Source organism: Anneissia japonica, unplaced genomic scaffold (genome assembly GCF_011630105.1).
Source record: "Anneissia japonica isolate Jap-2015-1 unplaced genomic scaffold, ASM1163010v1 scaffold324_len738069_cov173, whole genome shotgun sequence".
Classification (NCBI taxonomy): domain Eukaryota; kingdom Metazoa; phylum Echinodermata; class Crinoidea; order Comatulida; family Comatulidae; genus Anneissia; species Anneissia japonica.
Genome location: NW_022692196.1, coordinates 252,036 through 271,317, shown reverse-complemented (window position 1 = coordinate 271,317; position 19,282 = coordinate 252,036). Strand labels below are relative to the sequence as shown.

The 19,282-nt window shown below is 33.6% G+C and overlaps 1 protein-coding gene across 1 annotated transcript; it reads left to right on the top strand.

The window, feature by feature from the left end:
* The first annotated feature begins 1,105 nt into the window (after window positions 1-1,105).
* LOC117100197 (GPI ethanolamine phosphate transferase 2-like) lies at window positions 1,106-13,548 on the top strand. Its single transcript, XM_033239790.1, has 12 exons — window positions 1,106-1,220; window positions 2,617-3,033; window positions 3,582-3,791; window positions 4,333-4,663; window positions 5,830-6,042; window positions 6,408-6,625; window positions 7,340-7,630; window positions 8,422-8,714; window positions 9,066-9,242; window positions 10,020-10,347; window positions 10,943-11,109; window positions 12,027-13,548. The coding sequence occupies exons 2-12, from the start codon at window positions 2,665-2,667 to the stop codon at window positions 12,274-12,276; spliced, it is 2,847 nt and encodes a 948-aa protein (XP_033095681.1). The 5' UTR covers window positions 1,106-1,220; window positions 2,617-2,664; the 3' UTR covers window positions 12,277-13,548.
* The last annotated feature ends 5,734 nt before the right edge of the window (window positions 13,549-19,282 follow it).

Sequence of the window (19,282 nt, the reverse complement as noted above, 5' to 3'; positions counted from 1 at the left end):
AGAAATCGCAAAAGTGAGTGTCCGTACTAGACGGACGCACTTGACAAACATTAATTTCATTATTGATGTTATTAATCAAGTTTAAAACAACTTCATGTCTGATTTGTCTTTCTGATTAATCAATACGATCATTTTCTTTCAATAAATACTGAAATTTATTTTTCAATGTGAAAGTCTGCATCGTCCAAGAGTAATATCGCACCTCTGGATCTTATTCAATAAAAAAAAAAAAAAAAAAAAAAAAAAAAAAAAAAAAAAAAAAAAAACACAGATGGCGCTATAATACTTCATAATCAAAAAAGACTATTCTATAATAATCATGACTTCAATACTTCATAATGCAATGAACTTTTTCCGCTAATTCCTTCTTTTTGATTTACTTTACCCAAAATTTATCAACTAAGAGTTTAACATTTACGTATGTCTATCATTAGGTTATCAGATTATCATGTGGGTCCAGATATTTTGCAGGAAGGTGTCCAGAAAGAAAATGGGCACTCTGTATGGCTGAGAAACTTCCTTTCATTTTGAGAGTAGTTGAACTGGCCAAAACAAAAATTGGATAGCCTAAAATTATTATCATAAATGACGCCCATCTAAAGATCAAAACAAAAAGAGAGCAGAAACTACATCATCATTGATACATTTTACAACGTATAAAGACAAACCTGAACTCGAACTGTATCTTTTTGATCATAGAATTATTAGAAAAAGGCAGCCTAAAAATTGAAGCCGCTGCAACTTCTTAAAAAAAAACAATCATGGTTGTCGGAAAAATATTGGTTATAATTGTAAGCTTTGTAAAGAAATGCTAAAGAAACTGTTATACACCTTTTATTGGATTGCAATAGGTCCGATCAAGAGAAGAAACCTATCAAAACCTAAAAATAGAATTAATATTAATGGCTTTAAATCTTTTTGGAAATATCATTTCAGGAAGGTACAAAACGAAAGATACATTTAATTTTTAATAATTTATACATTAAGAACATGACTTTGGGCCAATTTTTTAATTCTATTGCAAAACATACTTACAACGTGGATGATGGGAACTGAGAATAAAGTTTTAAGAAACTGTATTGTCCAAGTTTCCCCAAATTATAATGTAAATTGGCCTCCCTTACTTGGGCGCAGACCGTACATTTTGGAATAGAGACTGCGCCCTCTCTTGTTGGAATACTTTTTCAAGATGTCTGCGCCCATGGTAAATTTTAGTCGCAGTGAGTTTACTCCATGAAAAGTTCACAGTGTGTCCCGATTTTTCTGCTTGTACAGGGATTATAACATTGTTTAATCATTTGATTTCTCTTGATTGTGTGTATGAATGTGAAATAGGTCTAGGCCTACTGCTGGCTACACTAGCTAGGCTAGCTACTTACTTCTTCTATCTATTTTCTAGGCCTTCTTTCTAGCTAGTAGGCCCACCCGGCCCTAGCCTACTAGCCTAGTCTAGGGCCTAGGCCTCAGTCAGTCAGTGAGGGCTAGGTCCTAGGTAGGCCTAGCCTAGAGTAGGGCATAGGCCTCCTAGGCGGCCTACAGCTACTTACACTGTTTATAGAGCCTGCCTGGCCTAAATAGGCCTATATATTGTATGTTACTATGCAACACCCAACAAAAACCCAGAAAAAAAAAAAAAAACCGTTACGTGTTGTGCTTGTAAGCTAGGAAAGATGAATTACCAGGAAAGATTAGGCCTACCAGTTGGAAGTGTCCAATTTCCGTGACGGAAAATTACCAGTTCAACCGAGTTAAACCTAGTTCAACTGGAATTTAGACCTGGGCTAGACCAAGTCCAGGCTAGTTGTAGTAGGGCAGTCTCCTAGGCTACTCATTTTTAGTTTACTCTCACACACACAGGCAGGCTATCATGCTAGTTTGTCCAAATTTTCCTAATAAGGACAGTGAAAATGTTTCAAAGTTTGTTGAATTTAGAATTAAGCTTGTTTCTTGCATTTTTATTTTATGCCCAGTTTAGGTCACCCTATTTGAATTGACGAGTAAAATACCCATGTTGTTTACCTTACCCACAATATTTGATAAATTAAATAAATTCACACATTTAAATGTTTTACTACTACAATGAATGAAATTATCAGAAAACATACAATCTAACTGCGTTCCATACATTGCAGCTGAATTGGTTTGCGGGCCCAGGTGAGACTAGGAAATATTTCCCATGTTACAAAGTTTTGGCAAACTCTGTCCACAGATTTGAAAATATGAGCTGATTTCCGTGCAAACTTTGCGTACAATTTTGTCTATAAATACAAGTACAGGTCTCCCTCCAATTAAAGACCACTTTTGGGACCAAGGTTTCCATTGTTTTAAAGTAGCTTTGGTCTCTAATTAGAATAATAAAAAAAATGACATTTGTTAATTTGGGACCAGAAAGTGGTCTTTGATTGGAGAGAGTCTTTAAATATGGAGACCTGAATACTGGAATACAAAGTCTGTTTCTCGTACATTTTTTAGTCAGTGTATTTTTTTTTTTTTTTTTTTTTGGCACTATTTTAAAAATGTTTCTTCATGGACCTAATATGTCCATGGTTTCTTAATGTCACTAAATCTGTTTTTCTTTCTCAATCAATACCTTTGACCTTTTATATAAAATTTCAGATTTCTAAATGCATCAACAGAAAGAGAATGAAGAAATCCTGAATAATCATGCATTTACTGTGGACTACAATCGCCATCGTATTTTGTGTCTCTCTTCAAGTTCTGGGTGTGTCCATATTCATCAGAGGATTCCTACCAATCAAGCAAGTAGTGGCAGGGCATGCATCGCATCATGACGCACCCCCAGAGCCTAGTATTAGTGGCCCAGATGCTGTTAGAGGCACAAACTCCACCATTGAGCTAAGCAAGCCTGTGTTTGGACGACTTGTCCTAGTACTTATTGATGCATTAAGATGGGATTTTGTACTCGGAGAGAAAAGGAGGATGCCATTTGTAAGAGGTTTAATTGACAGAGGACAGTCTTTAAGTTTCATTGCAAAAGCACAACCTCCAACAGTTACAATGCCAAGAGTTAAAGTGAGTTACTGTTTTAAGTAACTTTTAATATTTGCCCATATCTCCCAGTCAAACAATATTTTCAAAGGTATGTAGTGGCCGATCCAGCCTATTAAGAGAGGGTGTTGGGAGGGCGTGAATTTGTAAGTGGAGTGAGAGTTTTGCGGAAGAGGGGGTACAAGAGGAAAAAATCTTCCTTGAAGCTCTAGCACACAGGTGGGCAAAGTTCGGACCACGGCCACATGCAGCCTGACAGTGATTTTTTGCTGTCCACAAAATTTTAAGTAAAAGCAATATTAGTGCGGCAAAACACCGTGTTTCTTATGGCCCAACACCGATCCCCCCCCCCCATTTTTTATGTCTACCCCTACTCCAGCGCCTTTGTTTATTTGAGGTTGTATTTGATAGATATTATTGTTTGGCACTGGAATTTAAGCTTCACAAAAACATGTTTTTTTATCCCAATATATAGTAGTTAAGGAGTCTACACATCTCATTGCCCCCCCCCCCTCCATAATAACCATTGGTTACGTATCACATACTAACTAATTTTTATAATTATACTTTAGGCTCTAACTTCAGGAACTATTCCAGGTTTTGTAGATGTTATCTTAAACGTAGACTCAAAAGCTATGTTGGAAGACAACATAATATATCAACTCGAAGCTGCTGGAAAGAAAATGCATTTCTTTGGGGATGACACTTGGCTCAGGTTATTTCCAGACAGCTTTAAAGAGTCTGATGGTACAACATCATTCTTTGTGTCCGACTACACAGAGGTAAGTCCCTTTTTCAAAATGTCTTAAAGTCTTTCCACTGAACAAAGTACAAAACAACACGTATGCCAAAAAATACTCTTCCACCATCCTGCTATCCTTGCAAATATATATAGGCCTATATATAGTGCACCGTCTTTTAGTTGTGGAAAAGATGTTTAAGCTAGCCCCAGGTTCTCAACTATTTTCAGAGTGACTAGGCCCATATTTGAAACCACTTTAAATTTGACAGTCCCATAGGATCCTTAATTTGGCCATGTAGTGGCCTTAAGATTTGAAGCAGAGGAACTTCCAACAATGATATGTTTTGGCAGTTTTTTTTATCCAGTTTGATTGATTTGCAAAAAGACCCACAATTTTTCTAAACTCCAGGGAGGGGTTTAATACATTGTCCTATTGAATTGTCCATATGCCCAAAAAAAGACCTTGAAAAAGCTACAGAAGATTTTCTCTCTGTACACAATGAGCAGTTTGTGGCACTGCATACAGCTGTTGTGCATCAATACTCTTGTCATAAAAATTGACTTTGTTAATCACATTTTAGGTAGACAATAATGTTACTCGGCATCTGGAGCCCACACTTGCAAGAAGTGACTGGGATGTGTTGATTTTGCATTACCTAGGCCTAGATCACATTGGACACATAGGAGGCCCATCAAGTCCTCTTGTGACGCCAAAACTTGAAGAAATGGATGCAGTACTGACCAAGATATACACCTCTATAGAACAACAGGACGCTTATAGTGAGCTTCCATCTTTACTGGTGTTGTGTGGAGACCATGGGATGAGTGAAGCTGGTAGCCACGGTGGGGCGTCACCCAGTGAGACCCTTACTCCCCTCATTCTGTTGAGTTCTAAGTTTAAGGACATTAAAGGTACTTACGTTTTATTGTTTCTTTGGCCACAGTTAAGATATCATTGAAAAACATTTTTGGCCTAGTTCAGACTATGTGGATAAACCCAGCTCAACTCACCGGGTTTATCCACCTGCCAGTCTGAACCAGGTGGCTTATCTCAAGCCGGGCTGTGTGCCACCGTGTTTAACTTTTTTAAGCCAGGCTGTAATCGTTGCGGGAGGGGTCTTGCATTGACCAATCAGCATTCAATTACTTACGCCGTGAGCGAGCGTACGTTACGCGAGCAATGTTTTGAAACACATTTGCTGGTTACGGTTATTATTTTGACAATTTTCCTGCCTGGCTAATCCCGCTAGTAAAACCATGCAAGTTAGGGGTCCCCCTGTCGGAGGTACTAGTCCCCTTTCGGTGGTACCACCATCTGTCGGGGAAGCACTGGCACCACCACCCATGTGATTGTAATAGTATACAACACCTGGCACATACGATAGCACTGCTCGCACTAAACGTATTTTAATCCCTAAAATTTGAGAGTTTAGTAGGGCATGTTTGAATTGTACCTTCGGCGCTGGAGATTCGAATTTTCCCCGACAAGCTTGATGGGTTTCAAAGTAAGGAGGGGGGGTGTCCTTTGCCCTCCTGGACCACCACTAGCGCCCTTTCCTGTCTTTCTCGTTTGGTTTTAAATTGTTACTAAATTTAGATGAAACTTTTTAAAAATATAAGAATGGTGTTCTCCCTGTTAGCGTAACTGCTGCCAAGGAAATAATCTCCCTGTTGAGTTTTGAAACAGTCTCTTACTTTTTTTTAATATACTTGATTGCGTAAATATATGACGTGGTGGTTCATTTCAGTTTATGCTGTGGTAGGCTGATAGCACCTTGTTTAGAGTAATTTTGACCTAGTTTCTGTAGTATACTCTAGCATACTCATGCCCTTATCAGGAGCCTATTTTTTACATAAAGCTACATTCATACTAGACACAATTACGACATGACAACAACACGATACAGATGCGCGCAGTGTTGAAGAATACAAACTCGTTGTCGTGTCGTTATCGTGTCCATAGTGTAAATTTAGCTTGCATAATTTCTAAAAAGTGTTCAGCATTGAAAAGTTGCAGCTATTGAAAAACTTGAAAAGTATGTGTGTATAATACTGAATACATTCAATAATTTTTGCAGGTTCTCTCTTTCCCTATGATGAGGTTCAGCAGATTGACATGGCGCCCTCACTGGCTGTCGTTCTCGGTCTTCCAATTCCACAGAATAGTTTGGGAATCGTTATTCCAGAAGTCTTGAATCTGCTTCCAATGAGACAGAGGTTGAGGGCGCTGCAGCTTAATAGCAATCAATTGATGAACCTGATGAAACAGAATTTTAATCCAGCTGAGTTTGGTAAGAATATGAAGCTTTTGAATATTTACAAAATGCAAATTATTTATAAAACTATATGTTTATAATTTGTGTAGGATTTGATGAAAAAGCCTTTCATTCGGCTAAGGCCGGGCACTCGCTGTGTTGGACGACCGACCGTCATACAACAAATCTAACTCCGCTCCCTGGGAGTGCTTGATGACACGACGCCATCTGCTGATTGTCTGTGTCTTGCGTGAACGTCGTAGCGTTGCCTTGTCCTTAGAATCGCGTCAGCTGACAACCCGCTGGGGAGCAGTAGGTACCCGGCTTCCAGAAGAAAGTAATTTAATCTCATATACGGACTAATTCAGTAATTCTATTTATTTTTTTGTTGACATGAAAAGAGGATGTTACCTACCAGTATCAACATGCATTGCAGATGCATGCGGCCTGGCTCCATGAATACTCAACTACGCCCTCATCAATTGCTTCACATGAAGTCGGTAACAAGGTTATTGACAAGTATCTCAGTATTTTGAAGTTGATGCAATTGAAAGTCTCTGCAAATATTACCAGATACGACATCCATGCAATGATTTGTGGGATTGTTCTCTGCTTTGAAGTAAGTAATGACAAATTCTTTTGAGCATATCATGTTGGCTGAATATATGGAAGTATTATGTACTTGAGCTGTAGCCTGGTGCTTGGCTTCCAATCCAGGGTCATATTGGCTTTATATAATGTCGCGAATCTCGGGTGGCCGAGCAGTAAGGCTGGAGCACAGCTGACTACAGCCTTAACATCAGCGCAGGTTTGAGCCACTCTTTGTCCAGGGTTCAGTTGATGGAAACAAGTCTTCTCGGATAATGACTTAAAAATGTGTGCACTTTAAAAAACCCTTTGCATATTTCAGAAGAGTAGCCGGTTACTCCGATGCTGTGGTTCATTCTAACCCCTTTAATTGTGGAATGATGTGAGCTAAGCGCCTCTCTACGGTTGCTACAGCAGTCGCGGACCACGCCCGTAAGCAATTCAGCATAATGATGCCGCGATTTTAGGGGTTATTCTTCTATCTTTACCGCACCAGGATTTTTTTTCTTTTGACTAAAAATCTCCACTTTCCAAAGCAGTCTTAATGAGATAAAGCACCACATTATGTCATTTATTTATAAGGGTCACTGAATGTAAACTTGGATAAGCTGGACATTCATCTATTCTTCAGAAACTCAGCTTAGGTACATCATCAGTTGCCTTTGTTAAGTATGGTTTTGAAAATGACTTTTAACAAATTTATTCAAATTAGAAATTAAACATGTATCTTATATCAATCTTGCAGGTTATATTTATTATTATGGTTGCGCTTTTCTACACCTCTGGTGGCCAAATACCCATAGATACCCAAATCTCAAAGATGTTCTACTTTGGTTGCTGTTGCTTAGCTACCCTGACTGTCCATGTGACTGTTTGTACCTCCAGTGGATCTGATACAAGTCCCCTGATGTGTGGAAGATCACTGACAGCCATTTTTAATTCGGCTGTTTTTGTTATATCTGTAGCAGTCGCAGTATTTTTTCAAATATCTGTATTTATTTCTCGAAATATCGTCAAAAATCACATTTTATCTTTTGTAAGTATTAAGCTGCATTAACAATATAGAATTTATTCTCTAGAGAATTTTTTATTCATCATGATGGATTATATCATGTATCTTAACTTAAGTTTTATGCCTGATTTCTTTGTATGATTTATAGGCGAGACTTTTTTATACCTCATTTCACGAACCCATCGCCAATATTGATGATTTTTAAATAAAAATAAAATTTTATTTTTGGCCAATTAGCTGCCACAAAAAACTGGAAATTTCATTAAAAAGATAAAAGTTTTTCTTTATTTTTATTACCCCTGACCACTGCCTTTAAATCTCCAAAAATAAGATATGTATATTTCTTCCTATTTACCTATATAAATTTAAAGCATTTAACCATCCAATTACTGCACTGTTTACATTCAATAATAACATTTTATTTATATTTTCTCTTCTGTCTGGATGTTTTTGGCAAACTAAATATGAAAAAAAATATATATTAAAATATAATATATATATATATATTATATATATATATTTTAAAAAAATAAATTCGCAAAACAAGGTATGAAAAAGTCTCGACTTAGTGAAAAAAACTGAAAAATTATCATATTGGTCATTTTCTACAATAAAATATACTGACAGCCCAGATAGGTTCCATGTTCTTCTGTATACTTTTACATTGGCTGGTAATCAAATTATGGATTTTAGTTAAACGTCAGTAAATAATTTTTATCTATCTTGTGTCTCATTGAAAGTTAGTGACTTTTGCACATTTGTGACCCACTGCCTATTTTAATTTTTTTTTTTTTTCATTTCATCAATATTTTCAGATGAGATCCCTATCTACTCTGGAAATATTTCTCTTACTAGGTAGTGATGCCCATACCATTAGTCTCATGTCCAGCAGTTTTGTAGAGGAGGAGCACCAAACTTGGTACCTCTTGACTATGACACTGCTGGTTGGAATCTGTGCTAAACTGATGGCTCAGAGCATTGTGGATCGGAAATCAGAAGACTACAAATCGATTGTCTTGATCCTAATGATATGTCGTCTGCTAAGGTCTTGGAACCAGACAGGAATAAAATGGGCTGATTTACCTGACATTGGTGACTGGCTTGTAAGGTAAAAAAAAAATTAGGTTTTTTAAAATTGTTTCCATTCATTATTTTCTACCTTTGCCTGATTACCGAACAAAAAGCAGGCAGGCCATTCAATTATTTTGATTAATGCTCGGGGTAAAAAATTGAATTTTCTTGTCCTTGATCTTGTCCATTGGCCATTTCCTCACAAAATTTAATCATTTCTTTCTTTCTTTGAATATTATGTACCATTCCCCTAAATTTTATGATGATCCATTCATTAGTTTTTGTGTAGTATTGCTAACAGGCAGACAGACAGCGGTGAAAACATGACCTCTGACGGAGCTAATAATACTAAAGAACTATTGACATGTGCATTTTTTTCCTTCCTCAGACCTGAGAATGTCACCACACTGTCTTCAGCGCACTTGATGTCTCTGGTGGCAATTTATATCATGCTGTCATCCCTTCAGTTTTCTCCCATGAACCTTTTAACTGTAGTCTTTATATACCTTTATCGACATGCAGTGGGGAATGTACTTTTGCCAGTCTCAGTACCATCTTCGTATAAGTAGGTTTTCAATTAGATATTATTCTATTATTATTGATTGTTTGATACATATTCAAATTTGCTTTACTCTGGCTAACAATAATTAATTTATTAATTTATTCATTTGGCATCACTGCCTGGGAGACGCATAAGCAAGAAACCCACTGTCGCCAGAAGGATGCGGGAATATAAATATATTGAAAGAAATTCATCTGGATCCAATCTCAAAAATATAAATATATATTTTGTAGAACGCAGCATGTAAGGCGTGTGACTTTCAGTCGGAAGGTCGGGGGTTGAAGACTGATGCTCGTCACACTGCTTGTGTCCTTGGACAAGACACTTTATCTGCATTTGCCTCTCTTAACCCAGGAGTATAAATTGACACCTGGTAGGAAGTGAATGATTCGGAATGAAATTAGAAGTAATGATTACACGCGTAACCAGGAATACTCCACAGGGGGGCAAAGGAGGTTGCACGTTGTGTATAATTGATTCTGTATCCAATGGTCAGGGGAAAAATGCGCCTTGACTGTATAATAAACTAGGTATAAGCAAATTATGAGGTATAAAATAAATTAAGAATCTAGGCCAAACTTTGGGTTTTTCCTTCTTATTTTGAACATCTCCGAACCCAACCTGTAGGTTAGATTTGTTTTGATTTTAGACCTGCCACGCCATTGTTTTTATTTTAGAATCTGTTCTCTTGGTATAAGCCCATTACTAAAGAACTTCTATCCAATATACGTTATTGATTATACTAATTTTTTATACATTTTTTTAAATTTTTTATTTCAGGGGAATTGTAGAAGCAAGAATTGTTTTTGGACTTTTGGTGCTCAAGTTATCATGTGCAATAATACAGTTTTTTATACCAAATATTTTTACTACTTTTCAAAAACTTAAAACTAATAAAAAATCTGTTGAAATTAGATTAATTAATGTTTTCTATGAAAGCTTCATTTTATTGGCTGCGCTGTTGCTACGGCCACATAATACACCTGTTGTTGCCATGACAGTGTTTATACAACAAAAATTAATAATCACTTTAACAAAACACCCACTGAAAGCCTGGAGTTTGAGTCTAGTTTGTTTCTGGATGGGCCAAGCTGCATTTTACAATCAAGTAAGTATTCATCCATAATTGAGTATGCCAATCATTTATAGCTGCGCCCAATTTTTAGTTTTTGCCATGTCTCAATGTCTGTTAAGTGTGATATCATCAACTTCCATATATACACTGCAAATTGCTGTTGTTTTAGCAGACTACAGTCAAATTATGACTACTCGCTGATTTTAGCAAATACTCAACAAATAAACCTTATTGTTTAAATATACTGTAGTAATGTTTTATAATGAATTTATTAAATGCTAATAAATTTTTTAATAAGTTTTAATAGTAAATTTGTTAACCAATTTCCATTTGGAAAATTTGCACCAACAAGTTATTTGTTTGGACTTAAATGTATCGCATCGGGAAAAAAAATAAAAACCATAAATTAAACCCTACCTAAACCTTTGCATGAACATTCTTCACGAATCAATGTTTGGCCTACCAGACATGTTATAGTACTGAATGCTCAATGTGTTCCCAAACGCTTGCGAAAAAAATCTGGCAAGTGATTCGGGTCAAATGCAGAACCTCCAGATAATTAGCCTGGTGTCTTAACCACTCCTAAAGCAAAATATCATTGGAGCAATCTTCATTTATTTTATTTCAGGGAAATTCAAATAGTATTGCATCAATTGATTTGTCGTCTGGATATGTTGGGCTAGACTCGCATGATCCAGCCTTTGTTGGGGTGCTTTTGCTGGTGTCAACCAACTTTGGTCCTGTGTCGTGGATGATCATTCTTATTGGCAGCATCATGAAGAGTTCTCTCAACAAGTAAGTGGATTGTATGTATTTTATCATGGATTAGTGTATTTGTGTTTTTCAGTTTTAATCATTATCTTCATCATCCTTTTCATCATGATCATCATCACCATCATCATCTTCATTTTATCAATATCTATATTAATTATAGATGTCATCATCCTATTTCCGGTACCAACACCTCAACACTAAACTATACACACATGATAAATGATTTGTGAGGTCTCACCACAAAATGAGACGCCTTGTTGGTGAAATCATTGAGATATTCACCAAAATAGGTCAAAGGCAACATTTTTACAAAATTTTGATTTTAATATTTTTGATACATTTTATGATTGTGTACTTTTTAAGTGGATTTTCTTAATAAAACAGTGTTCTCTGCGCATATTCTGTAATTCAAGTACTATTATTTGTACAGGTTAGTTTATCTTTGAGGCCGATTTTCTCAAAACCTGGTTCTCATACACCTACACTTTAAATACTAACATCTCTGGATCTATTTATCCTAGGGAAGCCATTCAAAGATCAAATTAAAGCTTATAATGTGATCTACCAAAATATAATATAAACTAATTTTTTGATTTTCCAACAATGAGACTCATTTTGTAGTAAAACCTCACATTTGTCATCTCTATCATCATTATAATAATCATAACAATATTTAAAGGTTTGCATGGTGACTTAACATATTACTAAAATAATTCAAATCAAATTCTGGTACTCCATGTGTAAAAAAATATGGTTCTAAGAAAACCATTGATTTGTTTTCTTTGTAATTTCAGTTATCATCAGAATTCTCCCACTGAAATAAGTGGTTTGTAACAGAAATCATATTTTATTACTTTATTTTATTTATTTATTTTTTTTTAATTATTTTGATAATTACACCAAAATAATCCAGTGCAAATTTTCTTTCCTTCCTCCAGGCATCAGGTGGCAGTACCTCAAGCCTTCCTGTCTCTTATGCTGTTCCGGGCATTTCCACTGGCTGTATACACAATTGTAGTTGCATCACAACGTTACCATCTGTTTATATGGAGTGTCTTCTCCCCCAAGCTCCTCTACGAAGCAATGCATAGTTGTGTTTTAGCCGTCTTTATAATGTTGGGCATAGCCTTTTATGTAATAGGTCATTACACAAGACCAATTAATATTAGAATTTCTAAAAGAGATTAGGTATGTTTTCAGCTTGAAACAAGACTTGATATGACATTAATTAAAAGTTAGTCTTTAAATTATTTTATCAATTTTCCATGGTAACTCTGACTTTAACCCCTCCCCCCCCCTGAAGTATTGGAAAAGAAAGAAAATTGCGTAAAAGGTCAAGAGACTGTCACTTCTGGCTATAAACTTTTGTATCCTCAGCCCTAACCATGGTATGTTTGAGGTGATCTTAATCCATGAAAGTCCCTACTTGTGCCCACTCCTATTTAGAAATTCTTAATCCATCACCAAAGAAACTGTTTCGCAACACCTCGTGCTAAGGTCCCACAAAACGACAGTGTGAAAGCATACGTACGCACCACAGAGCTATGCTATAATAGCTGGATTGCTCGTCGGCCAATCCTGGTACAGAAAAACGTGAGGCCTCCGACGCCATGTTGGAGGGCCTAAGTGACGTACCAGTTTAGAAAAGTTGTAGTTGTTAAAAATAACGATTCCTGCAATACTTTTCAATAACAAATATAAATTTAACATAGGAATTTTTTTCAAACCATCTAACTAGACACAACAGTTTATGCGGTTTTCAAAAGTCACATCAAGTAGATAGATGATAATAACAATAATTTAAACAAATGCCAAAAGAAACTTGTCTAAAATGATGCGTCAGTGGCCTCACTATGAGCAATCCAGCTATTATAGTATTAGTAGAGATCAGTGGTACGCACATGCTTTTGTGGGACACGTCAGTATTCTTGACATTCTGGAAAGGTCGATGACCTTTAATGGTAACAGTGTCATTGACGATGGCAATTTCATATAAAGCTAAAGAAGTAATTTATGTCCAAATATAGACTTTTTGACTTAGGGATGCATAGCGCTAAATGTTACTCTAATGTACGTTGCGTTAACTTTTTCTTAATATTGCAAAAATAAAAATACCAAACGTAGATTTGTTGTTAATCTTGAAATTATTTCTTTATTATGTTCATAATGTACAAAGATTAAAATAAACATATTTTTACATTTTGTAATGTAAACAACAGAATGTATCTTAACTATATAATTTTGGAAATATGAACAAAACTATGGAATACAATTATAAAACCAAATTCTACTAGCGGATAATATATGATGATGGTGTAAATAATCATAGCCGTACAAAATGATTAAGAATTCAATTAACCATATATGGTAATGGAATTGTCTACGCAAAACAGAACAGAAATTTTACTACATTTTATGTGACAAATAAATGTACCATAATTGGCACCTTAAGAATGGTGACATGACTAACAGAATATATTTTATGATCACTGCTTACTTATCACAAGTAATAATTAGAAGATGAGGCAAGTTTTCTGATTCTAAAAAGCAATAAAACAATACACTAAAAAAAAATAAAATGTATAAATATAATATTAAAAACATTTTCATATCCTTTAAAGGAAATACCAAGTGACATATTTTATATATATATATATGTAACTCATTTAGTTCATTTATATAATTGCTTATAATTTCCAGTGTATTTTTTAACCACAATTTTTGAACAATGTACATATCATATTCTAATTATTAAATGATAAATGCTTTGAGTTGTATGGATTTTTATCACATATATTTTATTTCAGTATTTAAGTCTAAGAACGGTATTACTCTATTTTTTAATAATTTTTTATGACTTAATAGCAGCATGTGTATGAAGCCTTGCAGAATACTGTGTTTTGGAAGAAGTTAGCCTGGCAACAACAGCACAACAAGACACTTAGGCCCATAGCCTTATCTTCCTTGTTCAGATACATTCGAATTTAGGCAGTGGCTACAGTTACACCAGTCCTAAACAAATTCTTAATTCTGATTGGCTTTTACTCTATGTATTCATTTGACTAGGGCAATATTACATCCAATTAGAATTAAGAATTTATGGCCACTGCCTACAATTTAAATAAATATCAATTGTCCTTTTCCTACCATAAATCCTTTATCTTCTTTTACTAAATTTTTTTTTTGTTACACAAGCCAAATAATATGTACATTATGTCTCCTAGAAATCCAACAACAAATGGGAAAAAAAACCATGTTTAAATCAATAATACATATGCATAAGGGATGATGCATATGCATAAATAACTCAAGAATAAAGTAGTCACTTTCTATTCAGTATTTCTGCTAATACTCTATTCTCTAGACTTTTAAACTTATTTTAACATTAAAAACCAATGCTTCAAAATTCAACCATATACACTCTTCTTTAAAGGAACTATCTTTCCGTTGTTTTAAAATAACTTTGGAATGGAGCATCTAATTTCATGTTACTTTTATTATAGGAAATGCCTTCTTCCAGGGTAACAATGCATTGTATATTCCATAAGTGAGCGCTTATTATAATTAATAATATTATGATAATAAAATAAAGGCTTAAAATATTAATCAGATACTAAAATAAAATAATAGTACCATGATTAAATCAATTAATTATACAGTAGTGTACACAATTTAAATAAAACCATGATAAATTTTTTTTTTATCATCATATTATTACCTGTTTAAGGCAAGACTTTTATTATAAATTGTTTAGCGAACCAAAAAAAAGATGATTTTTAATTAAAAAAGTAGTTTTGTCCGTAGCTGCCTTGAAATCGCAAAACATAAAAATTAATTATTTATATTCCTAATTATGTAAATTTAAAGCATTTAACCATCCCATTACTACAGTGTTTGCATTCACCAATAAAATTTGTTTTTATATTCTCCTCCATCTGGATATTTTTGGCAAAACTATTTACTAAATAAGAAAACAAAATTTTTAATTTTCTTTTTTTTTGCCCTCCTCTGACAACCTTTAAAAAACATAAGTTCGTGAAACAAGTTACTAGTTTAAAAAAAGTCTTGCCTAACTAAAAAAAAGCATTTCCACAGGCTGTATACACAATTGTAGTTGCATCACAACGTTACCATCTGTTTATATGGAGTGTCTTCTCCCCCAAGCTCCTCTACGAAGCAATGCATAGTTGTGTTTTAGCCGTCTTTATAATGTTGGGCATAGTAATCATAGCCGTACAAAATGATTAAGAATTCAATTAACCATATATGGTAATGGAATTGTCTACGCAAAACAGAACAGAAATTTTACTACATTTTATGTGACAAATAAATGTACCATAATTGGCACCTTAAGAATGGTGACATGACTAACAGAATATATATTTTTTTATGATCACTGCTTACTTATCACAAGTAATAATTAGAAGATGAGGCAAGTTTTCTGATTCTAAAAAGCAATAAAACAATACAATAAAAAAAAATAAAATGTATAAATATAATATTAAAAACATTTTCATATCCTTTAAAGGAAATACCAAGTGACATATTTTATATATATATATGTAACTCATTTAGTTCATTTATATAATTGCTTATAATTTCCAGTGTATTTTTTAACCACAATTTTTGAACAATGTACATATCATATTCTAATTATTAAATGATAAATGCTTTGAGTTGTATGGATTTTTATCACATATATTTTATTTCAGTATTTAAGTCTAAGAACGGTATTACTCTATTTTTTAATAATTTTTTATGACTTAATAGCAGCATGTGTATGAAGCCTTGCAGAATACTGTGTTTTGGAAGAAGTTAGCCTGGCAACAAAAGCACAAGACACTTAGGCCCATAGCCTTATCTTCCTTGATCAGATACATTAGAATTTAGGCAGTGGCTACAGTTACACCAGTCCTAAACAAATTCTTAATTCTGATTGGCTTTTACTCTATGTATTCATTTGACTAGGGCAGTATTACATTCAATTAGAATTAAGAATTTATGGCCACTGCCTACAATTTAAATAAATATCAATTGTCCATTTCCTACCATAAATCCTTTATCTTCTGGTACTAAATTTTTTTTTGTTACACAAGCCAAATAATATGTACATTATGTCTCCTAGAAATCCAACAACAAATGGGAAAAAAAAACATGTTTAAATCAATAATACATATGCATAAGGGATGATGCATATGCATAAATAACTCAAGAATAAAGTAGTCACTTTCTATTCAGTATTTCTGCTAATACTCTATTCTCTAGACTTTTAAACTTATTTTAACATTAAAAACCAATGCTTCAAAATTCAACCAATACACTCTTCTTTAAAGGAACTATCTTTCCGTTGTTTTAAAATAACTTTGGAATGGAGCATCTAATTTCATGTTACTTTTATTATAGGAAATGCCTTCTTCCAGGGTAACAATGCATTGTATATTCCATAAGTGAGCGCTTAATATAATTAATAATATTATGATAATAAAATAAAGGCTTAAAATATTAATCAGATACTAAAATAAAATAATAGTACCATGATTAAATCAATTAATTATACAGTAGTGTACACAATTTAAATAAAACCATGATAAATTTTTTTTTTTATCATCATATTATTACCTGTTTAAGGCAAGACTTTTATTATAAATTGTTTAGCGAACCAAAAAAAAGACGATTTTTAATTAAAAAAGTAGTTTTGTCCGTAGCTGCCTTGAAATCGCAAAACATAAAAATTAATTATTTATATTCCTAATTATATAAATTTAAAGCATTTAACCATCCCATTACTACAGTGTTTGCATTCACCAATAAAATTTGTTTTTATATTCTCCTCCATCTGGATATTTTTGGCAAAACTATTTACTAAATAAGAAAACAAAATTTTTAATTTTCTTTTTTTTTTGCCCTCCTCTGACAATCTTTAAAAAACATAAGTTCGTGAAACAAGTTACTAGTTTAAAAAAGTCTTGCCTAACTAAAAAAAAAAACATATCAAGTTTGTAAGTTGTTATTCTGGCTGGATAAACTTGGACGACTAAAGTAAGTATCAGTACCATAAAACCTTAAATTGAAGCCCTGGGCTTATTTTTTTTTTTTTTTTGCGAACTTCTGATAGGCTACTTTTCGAGATGGGCTTTTTTTCCAATTACAAAAAGGGAGGAAAGCTGCTTTTCAAAATGAATGCTGTAAATTTTGGGAATTGCATGTACTACTATAAAACAATAAAATAAGGCAACTGTAACATTAATCTGTATCATAGTGTGTATTAACCGGCATTAAAGGCAGATTCACACTGAATTTGGTTCGTAGAACGTTTTCAATGCGCGTCTTGGTACACGCCTCTATTCTTTGCCCTAAACTACTGTAAAAACTAAGCGCGTTTTTAATTTTACTTTGTTTCTTTGAAATTCATGTACAGTGTATAATCTGGAAAATGCTATCTTGAAAAACAAGCCCATTGGCTTTTACTTGAGGTTTTACGGTACTGGAATTCATACTCTTTTTAATTAATCAACCAATCAATCAACAGGGATTTATATACAGTAGTATATTTGTTAATTTTTAAACAATTTTTATAAGAATTTAAAATCAATACATATCTCGCAATAAAGATACTTGTTTCACTAGAATTTCCTGGTAGAAATTTAAATGCTGTTAGTAAATAAACATTTGAATATTAAATCGCTTTGAGTACATATTTAAATTATGAAGTCTGTTAACATACAGGTTTCACTGGAGCCTATCGTCTGCTCTAAAGCTGTCATGACTATCAAATTCTCTTTTGAAAAAAAAAATGTTGTATGCCCATATATAGTCATAATGTGACTATATGGTCAACATGTGACTATATATGGTCAACATGTGAATATATATATTCAACATGTGACTATATATGGTCAACATGTGACTATATATAGTCAAAATGTGACTATATATGGTCATAATGTGATGTTCCTCTTGACTGGCATTGGCAAAGAAAACTAGCTTTAAGTCAAATTTGGTAGCTTTACAAAACGTTAAATATAAATAAGTCAAATGCAGTGTCTAGTAATTATATGTTGAAATTCATGCACTATTTTTTGTTTAAAGTTTGCTTGTTTAATAAGATTACTGTTTAATACTTGTACGCACATCCCCCACTAGCCACCCCACCCAAAACATATCCCATACACCATATCTTGCTATTGCATAGGATGCAGATAACGGTACGCTAAGGTAAAAAAAAAAAAACTTTCAACTAACTGAAAACAACCATCTAATATTAACCACTACCTTATTAGAAACGAAAGTGTTTATAAAAATTATTGCAAATTTAACTTTATAAAATAATTTCACATTACCAAATGATACCTATTAGAATTATTCATTAATAAAACATTAAATATACATGTATAGTAGGTATTGCAGCAATATTAGATTTTTTTGGGGGGAAAACGGGACCTAGAAAACAAACCTATTTCACAGGATGGCCTAGGCATAAACTAATCAGGGGAAAATCTCATAGAGTTAAGTTGTGCCATGATAGTTAAGGTGCCAACCACCTTCATATATATAATCCTGGGTTAAATTAGTGGTGAGGAATATTGTCATATAAAGAGATTTAGTTATCAAAGCCCTGATGGTCAAATATATTTTGCTATTATATAATATTAAGCAATTATAGTTTGATTCTATGCAATAATGGTGACTATTATATGAACATTAGCAGTAAAGTACAAAAAAAAATTGCCTGAAGGCCCAAAGGCATATTGTATACTCTATATTAGTATGGCAGTGACTATTTTACACCAGTTGTAAATCGATTCCCAATTTTGACTGGATGTTATTGTATGCATGGATTGGATTAGTTCAATAACATCCAATCAGAATTATGGTTTAAGACTGGTGTAACAATAGCCACTCTATTATTATTATTATTACTATTATAGTTGATAAAAGGTTCCATTATAATATAAGATGACTATAAAATTTATGAGATGTTTTAATAAGATTAATGTAATATTAATATAAGAGGCATTAATATATTAAACTATGTTTCACAATTATATTTATTGAGATTAAATGTATACAATTTTGATTATCATAATCTATTCTGGGGGATCCTATTTCTTCACATTAAGGCTTGCTATCTGTTTGTTTTCATAAATTATAAAACTTGAGCCTGGAAAAAAGTAGAGCAAAGTGAGTAAAGCAT

Coding starts and splice junctions, on each gene's coding strand:
- LOC117100197 (XM_033239790.1), top strand. CDS start 2,665: ATGCATTTACTGTGGACTACAATCGCCATCGTATTTTGTGTCTCTCTT. Junction 4,664..5,829: donor TAAGTTTAAGGACATTAAAG/GTACTTACGTTT, acceptor TAATTTTTGCAG/GTTCTCTCTTTCCCTATGAT. Junction 7,631..8,421: donor AAAATCACATTTTATCTTTT/GTAAGTATTAAG, acceptor CAATATTTTCAG/ATGAGATCCCTATCTACTCT.